The 25,291-nt window shown below is 43.3% G+C and overlaps 1 protein-coding gene across 1 annotated transcript in view; it reads right to left on the bottom strand.

Annotated features, from left to right (window-relative positions):
- Positions 1–24,433, bottom strand: part of LOC138962270 (myophilin-like) — a 39,265-nt gene extending 14,832 nt beyond the window's left edge. The window contains exon 1 of the mRNA XM_070334020.1: positions 24,208–24,433. Coding sequence (XP_070190121.1) covers positions 24,208–24,219 — 12 coding nt within the window. The 5' untranslated portion in view covers positions 24,220–24,433. The remainder of the gene's footprint in view (positions 1–24,207) is intronic.
- Between the last annotated feature and the right edge of the window lie 858 nt (positions 24,434–25,291).

Raw genomic sequence — 25,291 nt, 5'->3', positions numbered from 1 at the left:
TTGGAATCTGACCAACAATGAATTGTTCGGGTTTTCGGGTCACTTACCATGGCCGTGATTAGTTCAAGTACAATGGACCCCCCCCCACACCTTTTTTTTTTTTGAAGGCCTAAAATAACTGAGAATTTATGTCTTGAAGGTAAGTAGTATGAAAAATGGAGGTCATTTTACGGGCCTTATACAAAAAATTAAATCGTAAACGATAAGGTTTTAAAAAGCGGGGGGGGGGGGGGGGGGGGGGGGGGGGGGGTTTGGGGAGGTCCTTTATCGGGAGATCTTAAAAAAAAGGGGTAGAGGGGGTGTTCCTTTGTACGAGTAAGATATTATGTTGTAGTTTTTGTATTGTTTATTTCAGTCGGTCAGTTTGTGCTTTTAGTTTATTTTCTGTATTATTTCTTTCTTTCTTTATTAGTTTCTTTGCTCACCTAAGAACTTATTTTGACCTGTCTCATTTAGCTGAGAACGCGAAACTATTCTCTTTTTGGTACAAACTCTCAGTCGGACTGCAAATAAGAGAGTAGTTTATATCTGTCTGTTTCTCTCTCTCCCTCTCTCTCTTTCTCCCTCTCTCTCTTTCTCCCTCTCTCTCTTTCTCCCTCTCTCTCTCAGTCTCTCTCTCCCTCCCCCTCTCTCTCTCTCTCTCTCTCTTCCTCTCTCTCACCCTCTCTCTCTGTCTCTCTCTCCCTCCCTCTCTCTCTGTCTCTCCCTCTCTCTCTCTCCCTCCCTCTCTTTTCTCTCTGTCTCTCTCTCCCTCCCTCTCTCTCTCTCTCCCTCTCTCTCTCTCCCTCCCTCTCTTTTCTCTCTCTCTCTCCCTCCCTCTCTTTTCTCTCTTTTCTCTCTCTCTCTCTCTCTCTCTCTTCCTCTCTCTCTCCCTCCCTCTCTCTCTCCCCCTCTCTCTCTCCCTCTCTCCCTCACTCTCTCTCTCTCTCTCCCTCCCTCCCTCCTCCCTCTCTCTTTCTCTCTCTCCCTCCCTCCCTCTCTCTCTCTCTCTCTCTCTCTCTCTCTCTCTCTCTCTCTCTCTCTCTCTCTCTCTCTCTCTCTCTCTTGTTGGTAAACTTTTTAACTTTTTAATTTTTAATTTTTTAATTTTATCATTGTGTGTCTGTGCGTCCCAAGGACAGATTGTAAGAAAAGGTGTAGCCTTAAATCTTAATCCTTGTTAAATAAAGTTCAATTCAATTCAATTCAATTCAATTCAATTCAATTCAATTCTCTCTCTATCTCTCTCCCTCCCTCCCTCCCTCCCTCCCTCCCTCTCTCTCTCCCTCCCTCTCTCTCTCTCTCTCTCCCTCCCTCCCTCCTTCCCTCCCTCCTTCCCTCCCTCCCTCCCTCTCTCTCTCCCTCTCTCTTTCTCTCTCTCTCTCTCTCTCTCTCCTCTCCTCTCTCTCTCTCTCTCCCTCTCTCTCTCTCTCTCCCTCTCTCTCTCTCTCTCTCTCTCTCTCTCTCTCTCTCTCTCTCTCTCTCTCGCTCTCTCTCTCTCTCCCTTCCTCCCTCCCTCCCTCCCTCTATCTCTCTCTCCCTCTCTCTCTTTCCCTCTCTCTCTCTCTCACCCTCCCTCTCTCTCTCCCTCTCTCTCTTTCTCTCTCTCTCTCTCCCTCCCTCTCTCTCTCTCTCTCCCTCTCTCCCTCCCTCTCTAGTTGAATTGAGCACTGTTTGCTACTAAATAGTATTCATCTTTTTAACATTTTTGTTTCCTTTCATACAATTTTTGTTGTTTGCTTAATTATTTTGTTTCATTTGTGTTGTTGCTTTGCATACTTTTAACGTGATGACTAAGTTATATGACCACAATCGTTGGCCTGTGACTGAAGGCCTTCGTATAGGACACCTTAATATCAATCATATTGTAAACAAAATGTCTGATGTTTCCCAGGTTGTTCAGAACAGTGAGTCTTATGGCAGGGGGTTTCATATTTTTGGGTTCTCAGAATCTAGACTTAACTCCTGCATAGACGATAAAGAAATTTTTATCAACGGTTTTCAAACTATACGAAGGGACCCAAAAAATCCTAAAGAAACGGGCCTTTTAGTTTATATAAATGAACATATAACATTCAAGCGCTTACCTCAGTTTGAAAATTTTGGTGTGGAGTGCATATGGACAGAGGTGAAGTTAAAGCATGCATCTCCTATTTTGATTGGATTTCTCTATCGGAATCCAGCTGAACCAGCGAACTGGGTTGACAAGTTTGTAACCATGATGGATTTAGTTTGGTTAGAATCAAAAGAGATTCTTCTCATGGGGGACTTTAACATTGACATGACGAAATCTAATAAATCTTGGAAAGATATTACTACTGTATTTAATATGTCCCAACTGATCAATACGCCAACGCGAGTCACGCCCTCATCCAGTACCATCATTGATCACTTATACTCTACCGACTCAAAACATGTAATAGAAACCTGTGTACCTGTCATAGGCATAAGCGACCATTTCCCTATTTGCTGTACATGGTCAAAAAAAGGTGTGAAAATTCCTAAGCTTGGTCATACTGTCCTCACGTACAGGTCATTTGCTAAGTTTAATGAAGTACTTTTTCTTGAAGACATGCGTTCTGCACCGTTTAGTGAGATATATAACAAGACCAATCCTGATGACGCTTTAAAAACATGGTATTCTACATTTCGCGAAGTTTTAGATAAACATGCACCTAAAAGGTCAAGAAGAATTAAGTATTCATATCGGCCAGGGTGGATCACTCCTGAAATTATAGAAGCCCAACATTACCGAGATTATCTATTCCGGATCGACCGCCAATCTGAAGAGTACAAAACACAGAAAGCAAAATGTCAGTATATGACTCGACAGTCAAAAAAGCAGTTCTTCGAAAACATTCTTAAGAAAGGCAAGAGTTCCAAGGAAACATGGAAAGCCATTAATCTTTTAACTAATAAATGTGTAAAGACCACATCATGGAACGAAAACGATATTTCGCCAGATGAAATTAATAATCACTTCTGTTCAGTTGCAAGTAAAGTAATAAAAACTGACAAATCCGATGAAAACAATTTACACATTTTGCGCAAGTACTGTGACACCAAAATTAAATACGAGGCACAAGTTATACCTTTTTTGTCAGTCTCCAAAGTATATAATTCTCTAACTCACTTGAAAGAAAGTAGCACAAAGGGAACTGATGAAATAGACAGCAAAATTCTTAGATTATCAGCCCCACATATAGCGGAATCTCTAACGTATATTTACAATCTCTGTATTGGAAAAAGTGTTTATCCCAAAGCTTTCAAGGAAGCTAAAGTGATCCCCCTCTTTAAGGCAGGTGATAAAACGGATCCCTCAAATTTTAGACCGATATCCGTTTTACCAGTATTGTCAAAACTACTGGAAAAACATGTCAATGACCATATTATGATATACTTTACATCAAACAATTTGTTTCATGAAACTCAGTCTGGTTTTAGACCTAAACACTCGTGCCATACGGCACTGACAGAACTGGTGGACTCTTGGTTATCAAAAATCAACTCTAATAAGTTATGTGGAGCACTGTTTATGGACTTTGCAAAGGCATTTGATGTTATTGATCACGCCCTCCTTTTGCAGAAACTTTCCATTTATAGACTGCCACAGCCCACACAGACTTTTATAGCCTCTTTTTTGTCGGGAAGAACACAAAAAGTTACCTTTAACAGTTCGAGCTCTGAAGCAATGCCAATTTTATATGGGGTCCCACAAGGCTCGGTCCTCGGACCTTTATTATTTTCTGTCTACATCAATGACTTACCATTACACATATCCTCTGGACAGTGTGATATGCTAGCTGATGATACTACTATTCATACCTCAGGTGATGATATTACTTCGGTAGTCGACACGCTTCAGAAGTGTGTCGATGATGCTGTAGAATGGACGCATTTAAACCACATGTCTCTCAATCCAGAAAAAACAAAGTATATGCTAATTACTACGCGTCAAAAACGACAAGTCATGTCGGAACCAAAGAAGTGCATTTCTGTTGATAGTCAGCTCATAAATGAGGTTAGTGAACACAAAATTTTGGGTGTAACTATTGACAACAATCTAACATGGGGCCCTCATGTAAGTAACTTATGTAAATCTACAGCAAAAAAAGTTCATCAGTCTGCAAAGATTAAACATTTTCTAAATTTTGATGCGCGCAGAACATTTTTTCAAGCGCATGTGCAGTCTGGAATAGACTATGCATCAACCCTTTGGGATTCTGCAAGTGATGCAGCTTTAAGACCCCTAAAATCTTTGCACAGACGCGGAGTAAAAGTTGTTCTGCTGAAAAACAGCACCCTCTCTAATCATGACTACAAAAAAGCTGAAATTCTTCCACTTTCATCCAGACTAGCGTTTAACAAGGCAAGGTTTATGCATAAAATAGTTCTTGGACGTGTACCAGACTATTTAACTAAAAGAATATTATTAACTGAGACTTCATCAAGCCGCACGAAGAAACTAAATGTTCCCCTCCCTAGAATTGACTTGTATAAAACTAGTCTGGCATATTCAGGTCCATTTCTGTGGAATGGTTTACCAGTCTCTCTCAGACAGCCACTTTCTGTTGCCAGTTTTAGAAGACATACCTTTTTGTATATGCTTTCATCGTCGTGTGGCACTTAATGCCTCGATCAGGTACTGCTGTTTGATAAGTACATGAAGATCTACTAGTATAATCATTTCATTTCAGTTAAGTTTTTTGTTTTTTTCTCTCTCTCTCTCTCTGTTTACGTTGTTCTCTTCATGGATTTTGCACATACATTATGATTATGTGTACAATGTGTACATGTGTGTGTGTGTGTGTGTGTGTGTGTGTGTGTGTGTGTGTGTGTGTGTGTGAGCGTGCGTGCGTGTGTGTGTGTGTCTGTGTGTGTGTGTGTGTGTGTGTATGTGTGTGTGCGTGTGTGTCTGTATGTGCATGTATGTCTGTGTGTGTCTGTGTGCATGTGACCGTGTGTGTCAAAGTGTGTGTTTTAATGTATACCATTACCAATGACCATGTTGGCATGTATGCTATGAACATTTTTTTTTTTCTCTCTTTGTCTGATTTAATAACCATGTTTTTATGTTTTTGCTTTGCTTCTTCTTCTGCTTTAATATTATGCACTGCTTAGTTAATTCCCTCTTGGGCGAGGGCTGGATGAAAAAAGATCTTTGCTGTATCTACTCCATTACCCTCGAAAAATAAAGTTGGTTCGTTCGTTCGTTCGTTCGTTCTCTCTCTCTCTCCCTCTCTCTCTCTCTCTCTCCCTCTCTCTCTCTCTCTCTCTCTTCTCTCTCTCCTCTCCTCTCTCTCTCCCCCTCTCTCTCTCCTCTCCCTCTCTCTCTCCTCTCCCTCTCTCTCTCTCTCTCTCTCCCTCCCTCTCTTCCTCTCCTCTCTCTCTCCCCTCTCTCTCTCCCTCTCTCTCTCTCCCTCCCTCTCTCTCTCTCTCTCTCTCTGTCTCTCTCTTCCTCTCTCTCTCTCTCTCTCTCTCTCTCTCTCTCTCTCTCTCTCTCTCTCTCTCTCTCTCTCTCTCTCTCTCTCTCTCTCTCTCTCTCTCTCTCTCTAGGTCTACCCCTCTCCCCAGCTCCGTCTCTATCTCTCTAACCCTCACCGTATATTACGTTCAGATAACACGTACGTGTATTTGCCGTTTGGTTCATCATGCTGGTCACAAATCCCCAAACCGCTCAAAGCCGCCTTGCATTAACTTTCTTTTCAGAAATGAAAATAAACTTGAACTTTGAGCGAGGACGGTGAAGCATGTCACACGTTACCAAAGCATGCAACATCTTACAACATCAAACAACTCAAACCAGCTAATGCCGAACACCCCCCCCCCCCCCCCCAAAAAAAAAAGAGAGTAAGTCAGTAAGTGGGATAGGGAGTGAAGGAGTTGTGCAGAGCTTACAGAATAAACAGCTCAAAAGGTGCTTACGAGAAACCTGATAAATGCCAGAATCTGTTCACCTGCCAACCTCATCTTTTTCCCCCAGATGCTTGTACTCGGTGGCTGAAGACTTTTTTTCCTACTTTTTTGCTTGTGGCTGTGTACATCTCTGTCCATACTGTTTTTATGTATTGGTGGCTTTGTAAGAGAGATAAAGCAAGCAGGGGTGGGGGTGTGTGGGGGGGGGGGGGGTCAAAGAGACAGAGGTCCAAAAAACAGAGACTGTGGAGACAGACAGGGACAAAACACATATCTACATAGTTTACGGCTATGTACAGTACATCTATTTAAGCGAGGGATATACATATATATATATATATATATATAGAGAGAGAGAGAGAGAGAGAGAGAGAGAGAGAGAGAGAGAGAGACAGTGACACAGAGAGAGACAGAAAGACACAGACAGACAGACAGACAGACAGACAGTCAGACAGACCGACAGACAGACTGAGAAACAGAGAAAAACAGTAGGTGCGTGTGTGAGTGCGTGCGTGCGTGCGTGGGTGCGTGGGTGCGTGCGTGCGTGCGAGCGTGCGAACATGCGAACGTTCGTGCGTGCTCGTGTGCGTGCGTGGTTATGTTGTTGTTGTTGTTGTTGTTGTTGTTGTTGTGTGTGTGTGTGTGTGTGTGTGTGTGTGTGTGTGTGTGTGTGTGTGTGTGTGTGTGTGTGTGTGTGTGTGTGTGGTTTTATCGTGCGTACGTGTTAGAGTAAGTTATTGTCTGTCTCAGTGTGCCTTTTTGTCCAGGTCAGTATCTGTGCGTTTGCGTTTGAGTGCTTGCGCAATTGTGTTGTGGCATATAACTTTTTGTCCATCAGTCAGTCTGTTATAGTCTTATCATCTCCAACCCTGTGACTAGTCATGATATGTAATGTTTACAAGCCCACCCCAACCCCAAAATCAGCGGGGAGCAGTGAGAGTATTTCACCAGTGTTCCGCAATTTCCTTCAACTATCGACCTCCTTTCTCTAACCTTACGTCAACGCCATTATGTAACACCAACGCAGATGACGTCAGTTTAAAAAAGAAACCACCCACATGATTTTTTTCCCTCATGTATGCGTTGCTGCAAACTGCAGACGCCAGAAGCTGAAACAAATATGTAATTGATATTCCATGCGCTATCTGGCAAAACTCTCTTGCACAGAAAGTGTAACGAGGCAGAAGATACATCACGACTGGATTATTATGATGCCAAATCTACATCAACATCCAAGCGTGCATGCCAGCTACCAAACGTCATTATGGGGGCGAGGACGCCCCCATTCTATACGGATAGTTTCGAGGTTGACCATGGGCAGCGCCATTTTGTTGTGAAATACGTCATCAGTTTGTGTACACAGGAAGTTGTGACATCCGTCACCCTATGGGAGGGGTGACGTCAAAATTGTTCATCTGTAGAAAGTTGTGAAATCCGTCACCCTATGGGAGGGGTGACGTCAAAATTGGTCATCACAGAGTTTGTGTAACACAGGAAGTTGTGAAATACGTCACCCTATGGGAGGGGTGACGTCAAAATTGTTCAACAAAAACATGATATGTCGCTTTGTGCAGGGTCAACTGCAACAAACTCAAACCGAGCCATTCATACCTATCTGTATTTGAGTGACTTATATACCCGACATTTTTATTTCTTATTTTTAGCACAGGTGTAGGAAAAATCATGAACCAAAATGTTATTTATTTTCTAATTTAACATTTTTTTTACAAATATGACCATGGTCTTTTAAACATACAGTGACATTAAACATTGTTATGTTAAAAAAAAGAAAAAAGAAAAAAAGCTTTTGTGCACAAATCAGAAAATACATTGTACATTTTACCTACAGGCCAAACCGTGAGTGTCTGTGGCAAAGCCCGACCCAGGAAATTGCACTGATCTAAATTGTCAAGAACAGGCGCTTGCATTTGGATGTGTCCAATGATAGTAGGTTTGGTTGTGATCAATCAGAATAATGTAGGAATAAAAATGTATGACAGTTTAGTATGATGACATGTAATTCACATATGCTGAAATATGATATTATACATCATGTAATATTATTATGGCTGTTGCCATGACCATGAAACCCAACAAAGGTTTAATGTAATGTAATTCAAAATACCAAAACCGAGCACCTATTAATCTCGTCTTTGCGCGTGAAGATTGAGGCCGTCTGCCAGTAGCGGTTAGGTCATACAGTGGAACCCCTCTCTAGCGACCTTTAAAATGTTGACAAAAATCGGTCCTTGTGGAGGGGGGTCCTTACAGAGGGAGGGGGGCGGAGTCAGGGGGCCACAAAGAAAGTCAGATTTAAAAAAAAAAGAAAACAGAGAAGTTTGAGTTGCTGACGACCGTTCCCTCTGAAAGCAAACTGCTTCGATTTCATGTTTGTCCTTGGTGTCCACCAGTTCTGGTGCATGTACTACCCTGGCCAAGTTTCCTCTCAAGACATCAAAGAGACCGCCCCAGTATACTCTACAGCCTCTGGGCGAACCACCTCTCATAGCTAAAACTGGGTCAATGACCCCTGGGAAGAAGGTCAGTGTCTATAAAATTTTACTCCTAGGCCTGCGGCCAGGGGGGGGGGGGAGTATACCGGTACCATTTGAGAATCAGACCAAATGAGAATTGAACCATTTGAGAACATCCTTTTTTTTCAATCACTACATCGAAGGCCTGCGGCCCGGGGTTCACATGGGTTGGTTTGTTTGTTTGTTTCAAACCCACACCCATATACACACATTTCCCATTTAAACCATTTGTCGGCCCCCTGTCGATATTTATCGACTAAGTTCCTTGTGCTTGTTGTGGTTAGCACCGTGCCAAAACCTCTGGCCTACTGCAACTCTGTGATGAACCTGATAATTATGCACAGGGTGGTTGTCCGTCGGGTCCGAAGAAGACTTTGCGTTCACAACTCGTTGGTGTACTCGGAGGTAGCTCTGCAAGCTGGTCCTTGATATATGCACATAATTATAATACACACAGTAAGTGTGCATATTTTGTTTGCTGTTTAACTGTGTCAGAACTGATTTAAGCACAATTCCCTGGCAATACATGTAGCCTACTTAATGATTAAATGAATACACATGTGTACATACACACTGCAAAGGTTTTTTTATGTTCTCTTTAATGTATCAATGTGTATTAACATTGATTTGTGCACCGTGCCAAAGCTACTGGCCCACTACAATGCTGTGATGAACGTCATATCTATATTCTTGAAAACACACGACAAAGGTTGAATTATCAGTGATGTGTCAAAACTTGGAAACAACCACTGCTTCTGAGAGAGATTGAACTGAAACAGTCTAGTTGGAAAAACACTCATGGACAATTGGAATTTACAGAGACAAAATTCAAAGGGTTGTGGTTACCAACGAAAACGGAGCACGGCTAATTTGGCACAAGCTTCTGGGAAGTGATAGGGATCAAATCGATCAAATTTTTTTTAAATCAGACAGAAAGGGTGAGTCTCATTTGAACATAGAGGACATGACCTGACGATGAGAACCATAACAATCGAATTTCTCTTTAGTTTATTAATGACAACACTCTCCAGGGTTTCTCTCAATGAAAGTTCAGTCAGAATCGCATACACACATACAAAATCAGCAGTTAACCCTTTCTTGATCGGTTCATACGTTCATACGTTCATTCTGGCGTAGACGGAATCTCCTCCGAACGGTGCGCGCATCCCGTAAATGTAGCGTAACCGATATCTGTCTCCGAGAAGATTGTGATATACGACAGATAAGACGATGCGTTTTGACAGCATGCCAGCAAGAATGATGAACCACATGCACAACAGGGCAAAAGATGGGTCGTTCAGATATTCATCTACCGTGAGCTGTGTCGGCATTTGTGTTACAACAACAAAAGTACTCTAGTACTCAGTGTATGTGGGCGGCTTAATGATTCTTCCTTTGACAAACCGGTTTTGTTGTTGTCTGATTTGCTCCTTTGGTTTTTCAGTTTTTGACTAAGGTCTGTAGAATTTAGGAATAATCTCTCTCTCTCTTCCTATGTATTCCCATTTCGATTATAACCATTTTGCTTAGATCAGGACTAGCTGTAAGAAAGGTCCTACGGACCTAATGCTATCTTTCCTGTAATAAAGTTCAATGTTCAATGTTCAATGTTCTCTCTCTCTCTCTCTCTCTCTCTCTCTCTCTCTCTCTCTCTCTCTCTCTCTCATTATCTATCTCTTCTCTCTCTCCCTCTGTCTCTCTCTCTCTATCTCTCTCTCTTTCCCTTCTCTCTCTCTCTCCATCTCTCTCTCTCTCTCTTTCCCTTCTCTCTCTCTCTCTCTCTTCTCTCTCTCTCTGTCTCTCTCAGTCTCTCTCTCTCTTTTTCTCTCTCTCTCTCTCTCTTTCTCTCTCTCTCTCTCTCTCTCTCTCTCTCTCTTTCTCCCCCTCTCTCTCTCTCCAACTTCTTTTTATTCGCATATTTTGTATATCTACCACCCACAGAAGATTACACACCTTCCCTCAGTTCACGCCTCCTTTTCCTGTTGCGACGTCCTGTTTTCTACCTGCCGTATCTCAGGTGAGTTTCTAACACCCCACACCTGTCTTGGAACCTTTGATGATCGCCGCCCTGACCTCCCGGTATTTGGCAAACACACGGGCAGGGGGATAGGAACCGTATTTTTGTGCTGCTAATATAAGACTCTGCTTGGCACATGTGTCTGCTAGATCTGGGTCTCTCTGAACCGTGTGAGTATGTACTGTGTCATGGATGATTTTTTCAGCATGGATGGACGGACTGGGGTGGTAATAGTGAAGGTAGATGACCAAGGAAATGTGTGTGAGAGCGTTTTCAGTGTGTGTGTGTGTGTGTGTGTGTGCCAGTGCGTGTGTGCCAGTGCGCGTGTGTGTCAGTGTGTGTGTCAGTGTGTGTGTGTGTGTGTAGTGTGTGTCCTGTAACTGTGCCTGTGTCTATATATATATGTGTGCGTATGTGTCTGTGTCAGTGTGAACCTAGCATGACATTAGCGCATATCTGTTCTCTCCAATAGCCCCTATCTTATCTGGTATCACCTAAACCAAAAAAATCATTAAATCATTTATTAAAATTGCTAAATGTCGCTTTCTCTGGGCTTCCACTTGCACGCAAACACTGAAACTGCACTGAGAAACTTATTAACTGCCTCGCTGCATGACTGAGCCCTCAGAAACATAATATTAACTGCTTCGCTGTGTGACTGGATGCGCTCTTGCTTACTTTGCGCTTCCGATTGCTTACAAAGACAGACTTCGCAATCCATGCAGCAACCCGCTCAGTAACTGCCTAGTTGTAAGACGGGATGTTTTCTTCCTTGCTTTGATCTTCTTGTCGCTTGCGAAGACAGAATTCGCACCCAGAAACCAGCAATTTCAAAACAATAGGTCAGTTTGATTTGACATACATGTCTTCAAATCAATGCTATCTGAATCTGAATCAGTATTATTCAACAACCATTATAAACACCTCTTTGGACCTCGAACCAATCGCACTCAGTGTTCTTTTCTCGTCCCGCGGGAAAAGACTAAGAGCCAGCTCCTCGAGGAGATTCTCACTGGAGAATGCCATTCGTGAACACTGAAGAAAGAGTAAAGAGCCTCTTCTCGGTAAAGATCGTCGGATTGTGCAGTTGCCACCGAAATTCCACCAAAGTGTGCTATAAAGGTGTTCTCCCATGCGGGTGTTCTGTGTTTTTAGTGAGTTCTATAGTATACCACGCCCAGAAATGATGTACGCATCACAGATGGTTGTACTTGAGATGAGTCATGTGTGATACCCGCTTGTTTGGACGGACAAATGTCATACAACTGCTGCGGAAATTGAGAAAATATGCGCAACGGTGCCAGGTGAGTGCAAACAGAGTCATTCACTGATCTCGGGGAGTTTTACCGGGCCAGGTATGATCTAATCTGGGGCACACTTTCTTTTCTTTCTTTCTTTATTTGGCGTTTAACGTTGTTTTCAACCGTTCAAGGTTATATCGCGACGGGGAAAGGGGGGGGGGGGGATGGGATAGAGCCACTTGTTAATTGTTTCTTGTTCACAAAAGCACTAATCAAAAAATTGCTCCAGGGGCTTGCAACGTAGTACAATATATGACCTTACTGGGAGAATGCAAGTTTCCAGTACAAAGGACTTAACATTTCTTACATACTGCTTGACTAAAATCTTTACAAACATTGACTATATTCTATACAAGAAACACTTAACAAGGGTAAAAGGAGAAACAGAATCCGTTAGTCGCCTCTTGCGACATGCTGGGGAGCATCGGGTAAATTCTTCCCCCTAACCCGCGGGGGGTAAATTCTTCCCCCTAACCCGCGGGGGGTAAATTCTTCCCCCTAACCCGCGGGGGGGGGGGGGAATCTGGGGCACACATAAAACTTACATGTCAACACTGGCCTACCAACGTGGGGTTTTTTTCCGTTCACATTTGAAAGTGAAATGACATAATCAGTAGGGTTTAGGAAAACATGTAGCCTACTCGACGGCAGTTGGAGCAGCAACTAATTAAAAGCCCCCAAAAGCTATCGTACACAAATAATATCGTTGAAACTGGCCAGCAAAACAAAAGGTACGTAATGGCAAACAATATAATTATATGGATCTAAGAACCAAACAAAATAATATATATTATAAATTTAAAAGATTGAAAGAAATGTAAAATATGTGACGGCCATACAAGGTTATCCCTGCTGAGACCGAGCACTAGTTAAAATAAATTCACCTCACGACCAAGCCTATAATTCTGGATGAAAAGCACACACATTATTCATACTCGAATCCATAATGTGTTCACGCCAAAGCAGAACGCACGGAAAGGTATGAACACACGTGAAGTCTCGCTTTTTGGACAGAGTTCAAAGCAACGGTCTTTCATCCAGATAACCTTTGTGTATACTTTCAGCACAGCACCACTGTGGAATGTTAATTAAAAGCTCCACTTTGGCACGCTGCTAATCAAGCCATCTGCGCAGAAACCTGCAAGATGCTGAGATAGGTGTGCGCCTGCTCTCGGCATGAGCTCTTTGATGAACATGGGAACTTGATGACTTGTGTGCATTCAGTGGTTCTAAAACCTTGATAACAAGTTTCTGATAAAGCACAGACTAAGTGTAAGCTTACAGGAATACCGTAACTAACCGGTCTGGGCGTACTTTCCGGCTGTCAAGCCCTTCTGTGGATGGATCTTATCCGACCTGGAGGTGTTACAGCTTTGATTTTAATGATTGTACTGTGGATGATTCAATGTGACGTGAAATCGCTGCTCATCAGTGTCATTAGATACAGATTTCTATGCAGTGAAATAAAAATTAACTTTTTGTCAAAGAGTGACCCGGTTCAGTTGGACGTTGCACAACCACCCCTACCCCAAACACGGGCCCGCCCCAACCGACACATACACAAGCAAACACACACTGACTGGCACACACAAGCACACACACACACACACACACACACACACACATACACACACACACACACACACACACACACACACACACACACACAGGGCCGGACCCAGGGGGGGGTTCCAGGGGTTCCGGAACCCCACCCCTGGAAAAAGCATGTACCTTGCTTTGACTTTTACTAGTTTTAGCACCAAAACAATGCTGCTCTTAACCCTCAAAACAAGGCCCAGAATGCACCAGATTGCACAGATGTAACATCGAACGCAGAAGAAGAAGCACAGATTTTAACGTTTTTCACAAATTTTCCGGGGGAGCATACCCGCGGACCCCCCTAGTTTACCCGCGGACCCCCCTGCTTAGCAGGCGCGCGCTTGTGGCTTCGCCACTTCGCTGATTTGCCCCCCCCCCCCCAAAAAGGAGGAACCCCCCCCTTACAACTCATTTGGTCCGGCCCTGCTGACACACACACAATACCAAAAAAAGCAGAAATTAATAACCTGACATCATTGAATAGAAGTTCAATTTCAGAAACTAGTACGAGTTGAGCATCAGTCTTTCCAAGTAGTCATAGAAGCAAGTGCCCGTGCCAGCCTACGATTAAGTCACAGAATTTACCTCCGACGGAGGAGGAAGCTCTTTAGTGCGATAGGTATTACACAGGGGCACTAAAGTTAATTGCACTTTGCAGGTGGTGCCGGAAATTGCCTCTGTCTGTCACAGCGTTTCTCGTTGGTTGTTAGTTAGCTTGACGGTAATTGGTAGCCCTCACTCAAGATGCCTCGTAACCGCTCTTCCCGTGCGTGTTACGGCTATTAACTGAAAATGTTGGCGTGAAAAGCACGAACGAATTATTGTCTTCTCGCAATAACGAGGAAACCATCATTTGTTCCCACTCAGTAAACATATATGTAAAGATCATCATTTCAGCATTATGTGACGACTAGAGTGTGTCGTTTAGGGGGAGAGAGAAGAGGAATATGGAGAACGAACGAACGAACGAACGAACGAACTTTATTACTCAAGGATGGAGATTTTAGGCTCACGCCTAGTCTTACAACCTGTCCCTGCTAAACTAAGACATAAAAATAAAGACAATAAAAGGACAATTGTCAAGCGCAGGAGGGAGACTGGAAGTGATGAGAATAATTGACGGACAAGAAAGCGATCTAATTTGAACATGTTAGTATCGGTTCATGACTTCTTTTTCTGCTTCTTCTTGGCGGAGGCTGCTTCTTCTTCTCGGGAGCTAAGAATTCTCGTATTTTTAAAGTTGCAGTATAATGGCAGACGTTTCTGGCTCGCTTGTCACTTTTATGCAGATGGCCAAACTTCATGGATCTTCAGGAGGATTTTACATGTACATGTGATTTTACGTGGAGTTTGATGAGCTTCGTTTTTGCTAAAGAAGTAACACAATGAAGCAAATTACCCGGACAGAACTATAAATATCTATTACCAAAACTTCAAAGGCAAAGATGTAACACGTGAAGTAACTCTGTCCTAAAAGAAGCAACAACTTCAATCTAACAAAAGGCCAGAATCTGTCATATAAACAAGCCCTTAATGAAGCTTCTAGCATCCTCCCAATTCCTCTCAAAAACGCCTCATTTGTGCTGGAAATAGCGTCTCAGACAAGGAGCACCCCTGGAGCAAAGCTAAATACCACGCATGTTGATGAAGCCGCCGAAGTAGATAATACGCAAGTGTTTGACGTCACGGCTTTTCTGCAGCACTTTATCAAACTGTCTGCAAATCCCTCCTGAGGCAAGCCAGGCCTCTACCAAGGTTACAAGAAATGAGTGTATTTGTGACTGCATCGTAAACATTTATTCTTGAGTTTCATCCCTTCCCCCAAGTACTATATGTCCTTCCCCTTTCCTACACCCCTTCCTCTCCCCACCCTGAGAACCGCAACACGGTGGCCTAGTGGTATGGCGTCCGCCCAGTGAGCGGGAGGTCGTGGGTTCGAACCCCGGCCGGGTCATACCTAAGACTTTAAAATTGGCAATCTAGTGGCTGCTCCGCCTGGCGTCTGGCATTATGGGGTTAGTGCTAGGACTGGTTGGTCCGGTGTCAGAATAATGTGACTGGGTGAGACATGAAGCCTGTGCTGCGACTTCTGTCTTGTGTGTGGCGCACCTTAAAATGTCAAAGCAGCACCGCCCTGATATGGCCCTTCGTGGTTGGCTGGGCGTTAAGCAAACAAACAAACAAACAAACAAACAAACCCTGAGCTCCTTGCATTTTTGTCTAAACATATATGTGTTATTAGTTGCAGTTTTCCTAAATGCTATTAGGCCTACGTACGTCAGGGGAATGGAATTCTTCACAACGTTAGTATCAAATGAAATGACGCCTTTAAAAGTTCATGCAAAAAGTAAATCAATTTTAGTTGGTGAACGAAAATTGGTGCATTAATTTAGTGAGTCAGTCATAGATGTATGTTGTTATGGTCCTGTCTCTCTTTCGTTCGTTCTTTCTTGTTTAGGGGCGGGGATGTAGCTCAGTCGGTAGCGCGCTGGATTTGTATCCAGTTGGCCGCTGTCAGCGTGAGTTCGTCCCCACGTTCGGCGAGAGATTTATTTCTCAGAGTCAACTTTGTGTGCAGACTCTCCTCGGTGTACACGCAAGCACAAGACCAAGTGCGCACGAAAAAGATCCTGTAATCCATGTCAGAGTTCGGTGGGTTATAGAAACACGAAAATACCCAGCATGCTTCCTCCGAAAACGGCGTATGGCTGCCTAAATGGCGGGGTAAAAAACGGTCATACACGTAAAATTCCACTCGTGCAAAAAACACGAGTGACGGAGTGTACGTGGGAGTTTCGGCCCACGAACGCAGAAGAAGAAGAAGAAGTTTAGGGGATAGGTTTGTAAGGGTTTCATATCTCATTGGTAATGTGTGTCTTGCAGAATTCAAACTTGGCAAAGTCGTCCATTTGCTTTAAAGTTATATTTTTGTCTATGTATAGTTACTTTGAGTTCTCTCTTTATCATTATATCAACTGAAGCAAAATGTAGGAGGGGTGAAAGACATCAACAAAACAAGAAGCTATACTAATAACAGGATGTATTTGTAGAATAACAATGCATGACGTACCACAGAATCAAAAAATAAATAATTTTCTTGAAAGCGGAGTGTGCAATGTGCACAGCAAACGCACGTAAGACAACACACGAACCGCAACTTCATGCTCAGACAACTCAACAGACGATGTTCGGAGATAACTCTGTCAGGTCCGTATGGGTTGTGAAAAAGTGAAAACTCTTGCTTTTACTTTTAGTAAGTCGAACTTTCCCACGTGACATTATAGGCCAGTCACTAGCGAGGGGTGTGTTTGAATCACGTGGACAGGAGCGCGTGTAGAAAGCTTGCCTCACTAAAAGCAAGAGTATTCACTCTTTCACAAACTCATACAAACCCGACAGGGTTATTTTCAGAATTCGTCTATTGCGAAAAGAGGAACTGGCAGTTGCTTGGCAAGAACAAAACACAAGACAAAATGTTTCCTGTTAGTATTCTTGTCGAACGAAATCAGCAACACAGATTTAGACAAGAGGTGAGTACAACAAGCACGTGCAGCACGCACTGGAGGATACTAACCACTCGGGCACTGACCTATAAGAGTGTTTAGCAATTTGTGTGGCTGGGCGGCTGGAAGGCCTGCCTGTAGGGTTGTGATTTACGTGTGTGTGTGTGTGTGTGTTATTATGAAGTCTTATATCGCGCGCGTATCTCCAGACTCGGACTCAAGGCGCAGGGATCTATTTATGCCGTGTGAGATGGAATTTTTTACACAATACATAACGCATTCACATCGGCCAGCAGATCTCAGCCATTTCGGCGCATATCCTACTTTTCACGGCCTATTATTCCAAGTCACACGGGTATTTTGGTGGACATTTTTTTATCTATGTCTATACAATTTTGCCAGGAAAGACCCTTTTGTCAATCGTGGGATCTTTAACGTGCACACCCCCATGTAGTGTACACGAAGGGACCTCGGTTTTTCGTCTCATCCGAAAGACTAGCACTTGAACCCACCACCTAGGTTAGGAAAGGGGGGAGAAAATTGCTAACGCCCTGACCCGGGGTCGAACACGCAACCTCTCGCTTCCGAGCGCAAGTGCGTTACCACTCGGCCACCCAGTCCATGTGTGTGTGTGTGTGTGTGTGTGCGTTCGTGCGTGTGACGGTGTGTGCGTGCGTGTGTGTGTTTGTTGTACTGCATTGAGGAGGAAAACAGGAGGCGTGCGTTTGTTCTTGCGCGGGCGTTTGTGTGTGTGTTTGTGTGTGTATGTGTGTGTGTGGTATACTGCAATGAGGCCGGGGCCAAAGAGGGAAGGGCAGTACTTTTTTTTTCCCCAGAAGTAATCTTGTCGCACAAAATCAGCCAAACAGAAGATTAAGCAAGCAGAGAATACATCGGCACGTTCATCACGCACGAGAGGACATGAACCGCTTGGGCACTGACCTATGAGAGTAGTAACTGTTTTGTGAGAGGGGAGGGGGGAGGTGTGCCGGGAATGTGAGTATTGTATGTGTGTGTGTGTGGCGGGAGGGGGTGTCGGTGTGTGTGTGTGTGTGGGAGGGTGTCTGTGTGTGTGTGTGTCTCTGTGTCTGAGTGTGTCTGTGTCTGAGTGTGTCTGTGTCTGTGTCTGTGTATGAGAGCGGGAGTGGGTATATGTGTGTGTGTGTGTGTGTGTATGTGTGTGTGTCTGTCTGTCTGTGTGTGTATCTGTATATGTGTGCGTGCGCGCGCGCGCGTGTGTGTGTGTGCGTGTGTGTGTGTGTGTGTGTGTGTGTGTCTGATTGTTTGTCTGTCGGTCTGTATGTCCGTCTATCTGTATGTCCGTCTGTCTGTATTTGTGCGCGTAAGAGATAGAGAGAGCGAGAGAGAGAGAGAGGGGTGGGCGGGGGAAGAAGCGTCTTTCCGTCTATCCATGTATTTTCGCGTGCATACTGGCGAGGAGGGTGGGGGGAGGGGGAGGGGCGGGGTGGGAGGGTGTGTGCTCCAATACACAGGGGTCAACACCCTCATACAAACGTCTCTCCCAAATCCTATCGTGATGAACAGGCTAATCTCCGCGAAGAGATTGAACAAGCTGTTAGTTAATCATATGCTGCACACTGAACAGTCAGTCGTACGATGTGTTATACACTACTTATGCTAATAAGCAAAGACAAGTACTCTTTGTTCCCATTTTTCTTTCTCTTCTTTTTTTGAACGCTTAGAGCGTCAGCCTTATATAACATTATTATGAGTCCCACACGCCAACTCGCCGAAATCCGATATTACCAGCATCTTCGTGATGTGCGGACAACGGGCACTTGCGGACAACGGGCACTTCTGGAGCATGTAACACAGATAACATTCTGATACTAATCTCCGCAAAAAGACAGTCTAATCTGTTTGAGCTACACCAGATGTAGATCAGTTTTCTTGTTTCCCCAGGCGTCTACACCAGTCAGGCACGCAGTGCACCACAAAATGCAGCCGTGTGCATATTGGCAGTGATAGCCTACTTTAGTCTAGGAACAACAACAACAATAACAACAACAATAACAACAACCACAACAACAACAACTGCATTCAAAATCCATATATAAATTTTTCGATAGCAAGAAAACCGTGAAATGTTGTCAACGACATTTTAGATTGCGTTAAAACCAACACGTAAGTCTAAAATCGATAATGTATGGTTGACAGTTGAGTTAACAGCAGTAAGTGATTGATGCATTTGTTTCACACCCGGCTACCTCTTTAATTATTTGTTTGTTACAAATGGATGTGCCAGCAACAGTTACTGTACTCCAAACAAGGTTGTCTTGGATGCTCTTTTCCAATTTAGTGCAGAGCGAAAATACATACGTCTTTTACCCGAATCCAAATGATTAAATCAAATCGATTTTAAACCTTATCAGTAATACGAGCACGGTTAGTCTGCGCGGAGAGCACGAAAAAGCTGTCGGATAAGCATATAGACTGCATGCTAAACGAAGTCAAAATCAAGCATAAGTCAATTTTAAACCTTACAATTAATCGACGAGCACGGTGCCGACAACCGACTCAGGAGCTACGAGATCAGCGTTACAGTCTGTAATTTACTTATGATAAATCATTGATTATGAATGAATCTGTGATGATTTATGCTTGGAAAGCAAATTATCTTTAAAGAAACTTATTTCAACTTTTCTTACCGTCTGAGGCATATTTCTGGAAGCTTAGCAGGAAAGTTCCAACGGTTGACAATAAATGACCCTGATGGGTTTGCTTCCTCGTGTTTTGTCCAACAAACACAAACTAGTTTAAAAACTGAAATATGTTCAGGTCCCTTATGCGTGCGTATTTTCCTTGCCTTACGTTTCGTGCCGCAATTTCTGTTCAGAAGTTGTTAGCTTCTTAACGTTGCTTGACTAAACTGAACACGGTAATCTGGCAGCTATGGTTAGAGAATGCCTCGTTGCGGATAAGCTATTGTCCGTAGCTAATCTACGATGTGTATTTGTGAAACGTACAATATTTTCTTTTGTATTAATGATTCATGACGTACTTTTGTGAACAAGATAACAATGAAAATGTACTCACTATAGAATGTGCTCATCGTTATCTTGGTCTTGTTCTTCTCTCATGCAGTCTCTTGTTCCTGTACTTATGTGAGTGAGACTTTTCTTTTTAATCTTCAATCCTTTTGTCAAGGAACAGTAGGTTCAATATCGTGTGTTTATAACAGCCAGTGGGGTTGAAAAGCTTGCAGGTGCATCGACATTCAGACATTTAATCTTCTTTAAATTGTGAGTGAATCAGTGCACTCACCCGCTTCAAGACAGCAACAACACCCGGCGACCAAAGAAAGAACATGCAGTGCTGGCAGTAGACTAAATTCTAATAAGGCCGTCCTTAATAATAATTGAGCCCAAAGCTGACTCCGCGAAGACTTTGGGAAGTCATTTTACTGAAAACTCAGTGCCAAAGCTTCGTGCAACGACCTTCGTAAAGAAGACTTTGCGAAGTTGCCTTCGCCCAATGAATATCAAGCTTTTCGAGTTTAAAACTTGAAACTGTGTCAGTGAAGCAGCTGCTTCAAGATAGGAACAACACCCATGGACCAAAGATAGCCAGACTAGAATGTGTAGTATAGTACACTGGTACATACAGGGTGACACACAAAAAACAGATCCCACCAAAAGTTTAATATTTTCTGAAATAATCAGCCGATTCTTTTATTTTTTCAGGTGAGCCAAGCTGAAATGATGTTCTAACAGCCCACCAAGTTTGAGCTTCAAGATGTCATGGACAACGGAGCATAAGACATTTATAGTCGAGGCCTATTTTCGGTCGAATTCTATCCACGCTGCTCAACTGGAATTCAAAAGACAGTTTGGACGTAGAGACTTTCCTGTTAAATCAGTTATCTATGGATGGAGGGATAAGTTCAGAGACCATGGGACTGTCAATAACCTCAATAGTAAAAACCCTAACAGGGGATCCCACTCTGGTCGACCTAAATCAGCAAGGACACCGAGGAATATTGATTCAGTCAGAGAGTCTGTTGTGCGCAGCCCGAGCAAATCTGTTCGCCGGCGAAAATAGGCCTCGACTATAAATGTCTTATGCTCCGTTGTCCATGACATCTTGAAGCTCAAACTTGGTGGGCTGTTAGAACATCATTTCAGCTTGGCTCACCTGAAAAAATAAAAGAATCGGCTGATTATTTCAGAAAATATTAAACTTTTGGTGGGATCTGTTTTTTTTGTGTCACCCTGTACATGATTTGTAATGAACTTGTTCGCTTTATAACCTGTATCTATTTGATTTCACATCAGATTAGAAAACAATAGACTTTGTTTTGAGAAAAAAGAGTTGTTTGTGTAAATTATGAGCCGCCTTCGACAGGGGGTGCATTGGTAGACTATTTAGCATGGAGTGAAGAGTGATAAATGCACAACAACTGGCACCACAGACCTCAAGCAATCTGTAACGAGCCATGACTCATCGGGGTAAGATAAAGTCTCGCAATTCCGAAACTTTTTGAAAACGTGACGCTTTCCTGTAGAAGACGAGCTGATATGGGAGATTAAATAACCTTGAAATGCGTTTCCAAGGATCCTGCAAGGCATGCAAGCAGCAACAAATTTCGAAATAATGGACCCGGAGGAGGTTAAACCACTGTGTTTGTTCGAGCATTCATTGCTCGTAATCTATACACCAAAATGAACGCACAAAACTGCCCAAAAAATTCCAAAACCTCCATGAGGATTTGACATTGTCTTGGCCGTCTGCAAATACACGCAAGCCTAACATTTTACACAGTTTAGAGTGTGTTTAGTTTTCTGTCTTCACTTAAAAAAACAGTTTCCTCTCAAACATGTTCACATCAAAATCAATATAGCTAGAAGTCTTGCAAAGCCATTTTCCATTTATTATTATTATTATTATTATTGTGATCATTTTTATGCGCCTAATCTAGATATAGCCCTAGGCGCTTACATATTTATCAATGGAGTTGTTCAAGGCGGTATTTGTAGGCATATCAGCCAAACAGATGCCCGCACTAATAGGCTACTAATAACTTCACAATCACACACTCAGGAAGTTAATAGCTCTGAAAAACGACAGACAGGTGCGATTTGCCATCGCCCCTCTGTAAATGATCAGTGATACGTGACCTTTCTCACCTGTTCAGGCTAGCATATCCATTACTTGGCCATAGGTGCCTGACACTGACTCCTTTGGGTCATTATAAGAGCTTTTCTTCTCAGATGTGTGGGCGCCCGGTTGCAGAAGAAGAAACAGGAACAGTACATTTCGGAGCTAAAGGTGCCTCGCCAAAAAGCAAGGGTTTATTTCAACATCCCAAGGTTTATGTGAAAATCTAGTATCCAGGAAAATCTACATTTGTACTTCGATTAACGATTATCTACTTGTATCTATGTTGTGATCTAGCAATGGCTAACTGAACAGCTATGATTTGAGATGCAACTACACAAAAACAGCCTATCGAATGAAGGCAGCCATGAAATTACATTCTGCTAAAATGTGAGTAACTCCTGAAGTCTTGCTTCTGCTGCTGATGAAAACCAAACAGTGCAGACCTATCTTGGATGGTGACTGAGTGAGTACAGTCAAGTGCAATATGTAAATCAGTCTTTTATTTTATTACTTGCTTCATTTGTTTTATTTGTTTTAAGCGCCGCCATTGCGCAACTGTAGCCATGATACTCGTACCAAAACCGCCTGAGTTGGAGCCGGAACCGGAAACAGAACGCCCACATGACTCAGACCCTACTTGCCGCGCAGGTACAAATGACTCAAGGAGGTAAGGGGAGGTTTATTATGGCGTGAGAATGAGTCTATTAAGTGCCACTTTAACTTGTTTACCTCTCGGGTGAATCCTACGCTTCTGCTGCTGCTACTGCCATTGGGGCCATTGTGCAAACAAACAGCACCAACGAAGTGTTGTAATACCTAAATGACGCACACCAGAGTCTGAGACTGAGACTGAGACTGAACATTATTTTACAAGGATAAAGATTTAAGGCTGGGCGTTTTCTTACAATCTGTCCTTGGGACGACAAACACACCAAAACAAAACAAAAGCCCTGGAAACTGAGCAACATTGATATAATTACATAATTGTGTGGATATTATGCAAAGTTGCACTGTCTTTCATTAAATCGGAGTAACGCAATGTTAAAATGACCCCCTTTATAATTTCATTCTCTGTGTTTCAGAAAATTCAAAGATTGAAAAAAAAATCCAAATTAAAGAAAAGACTAGACTAGGGCGCAGTTTGTATGCCCTCAACCGAAGATGAAAGCAAAATTGATGTGGATTTATTGAGCAAAATAAGGTTTCTGCGTTAAAAAAGTAAAAGGATGAAACTGCACAGCTACAAATCACTGGAGGAGGCAAAAGCAAAAATTGATATGGGTTTATTGAGCAAAAATAGGTTTCTGCGCTTTAGTATAAGGATAAAATTGCACAGCTACAAATGACTAGAAGGAGGCTAAGGGAGATTTTACGGTGTGCTAAGCGATGTGTAAGTGCCCCTCTACACCTGTTTACTGCTGCTGCTTCCATACCCCACCCACGCCCTTTCTACTACCCCTCTCCCCCACCCCCATCCCCGACCTCCCCTCCACCCCATCTCGTTTATCTGCTGCTGGAACCAAGTGTGTAAGCAAGAGCAAGACATGAATGATTTTCAGGACGCCTGTCGGGTCGCGTTGCGGCTTGCTTCGTCAGAATGTCTGTTTTTGTCTTTGAGGTTTACTTCGAGTTCCAAGCAAGCAAGGGCAAAATGTTAGGCATTGTAAAAATTTCGTAAAGCAAGGAAAAATTCTTTCCTGGCCGGGTAGGATAGACTTTGAGCTTTGCTACGCACTAATGTAAAGGACAACAAAAACAGGGGAGGAAAGTCAGTGGGAGGGGGGAGTTAAAGTATGAAAGAATATATAGAAACAGACGTTCGAATAATTACGCTTTCGGTTTGTTTTAATCGCATTGTTTCTTGTTGATAACTTCTTGATTCTTTATTTACAGATCATAACGAACTTAACCCTATTATTTCAGACTTTGAAATGCTTTGAGGAACATGTTGGTTTTTACTTTAACCCAAGTGAAAACCGACCGACCCAGAAATCCACTGTCTGCTAAAGGTGTGTCAGTGTGTGTGTCAGTGTGAGTGAGTGTTTGTGAGTGTGTGTGCATGGGAATTCTGTCATTTTCGATCATTTTGCAAAAACAAATCGACCCAAGCCCTTATTCTTAAAAGCTCTTTAGAATCGTATTTAACATTGTACGTGTATAACGAAATAACTAATTCTACTAACTTGTTTCAGTATCACCTCAAAATCCATGCAATTAAACAACATGAACAGGCTTACCTTGGGCGGCATTTTCAGAAGTTAGCACAGACGGGTCTGGAACCAGCAAGACCAAAAGTCAGTAGAAGCAGGAGGTAGTCAAATGAAGCGGCAAAGTGTACACACACAGACACTGGCACACTGGCGGTTCCAGATGAGGAACCAAAAAATAAGAACAGAAAGTCTGCAAGCTGTTCCCAAGACCACTGCCTCCCCTGGAATGAATGATGCTGCTGAATGCGATCGGTTCTGGAACCCTAACTCGAAGACAGTGTGAGGAGTAGGAGATGGGGAGTGGGAGGGGGAGAGAGAAACTGGAGGAGGGTAAGGGGTGGCGGGGGGTGGGGGGGGGGGGCAGTTGGATCCTGGTGATAGCAAGGGTTTCGGGGGAGTAGAATTCCAATGGAAAGACATTATTTAGTTGATGGAACTGATGAGGTGGAGGGGGTGTGTGTGCGTGTGTGTGCCACGGTGTGTGTGTGTGGGTGTGTGTGTGCCACGGTGTATGTGTGTTTCAGTGTGTGTGTGTGCGTTTGTGAGCGTGTGTGTGTGTGTGTGTGTGTGTGAGTGCGTTTGTGAGCGTGTGTGTGTGTGTGTGTGTGTTTGTTTGTTTGTGTGTGTGTGTGTGTGTGTGTGTGTGTGTGTGTGTGTGTGTGTGTGTGTTCCGTCAGGCACTACAGACTGTTTTTTCTCGTCTGTGTACCCATCTGTAGCCCTACTATCTACTCTAGTGTCTGTGTGTCCGTCTGGTTGCGCGTCTGTCTGTCCGCTACTGAGTCTGTCCAAAGTCAGGTGGGTTTTTTGGACGTGTTTGTGCACCTTGTTGCTCTTGCTTAATTATCAGTATTTTCTCCTTACTCTACTCTTGTTTCGTGTAGATACATTGAATTATATGTCACGGTTTGGGGCATCATACCAGCGAGTGCGTCGGGGAGAAACGGTTGATGTGTGATGGGGGGAGCCTGAAAGCCTCTAGGTATCGGATGGTGCCTCGAAAAGTCTTTGAAGTACGAAAAGCCGGCAACGCCCAGGTTCAAGATACATGATTCTAACCATTCTCTCCGCCTCGCCAAGTCAAAAGGTTGTTGTGGGCCGACAAGCTTCA

Source organism: Littorina saxatilis, linkage group LG3 (assembly GCF_037325665.1).
Source record: "Littorina saxatilis isolate snail1 linkage group LG3, US_GU_Lsax_2.0, whole genome shotgun sequence".
NCBI classification, from domain to species: domain Eukaryota; kingdom Metazoa; phylum Mollusca; class Gastropoda; order Littorinimorpha; family Littorinidae; genus Littorina; species Littorina saxatilis.
This window is presented reverse-complemented; position numbering and strand designations above follow the sequence as displayed.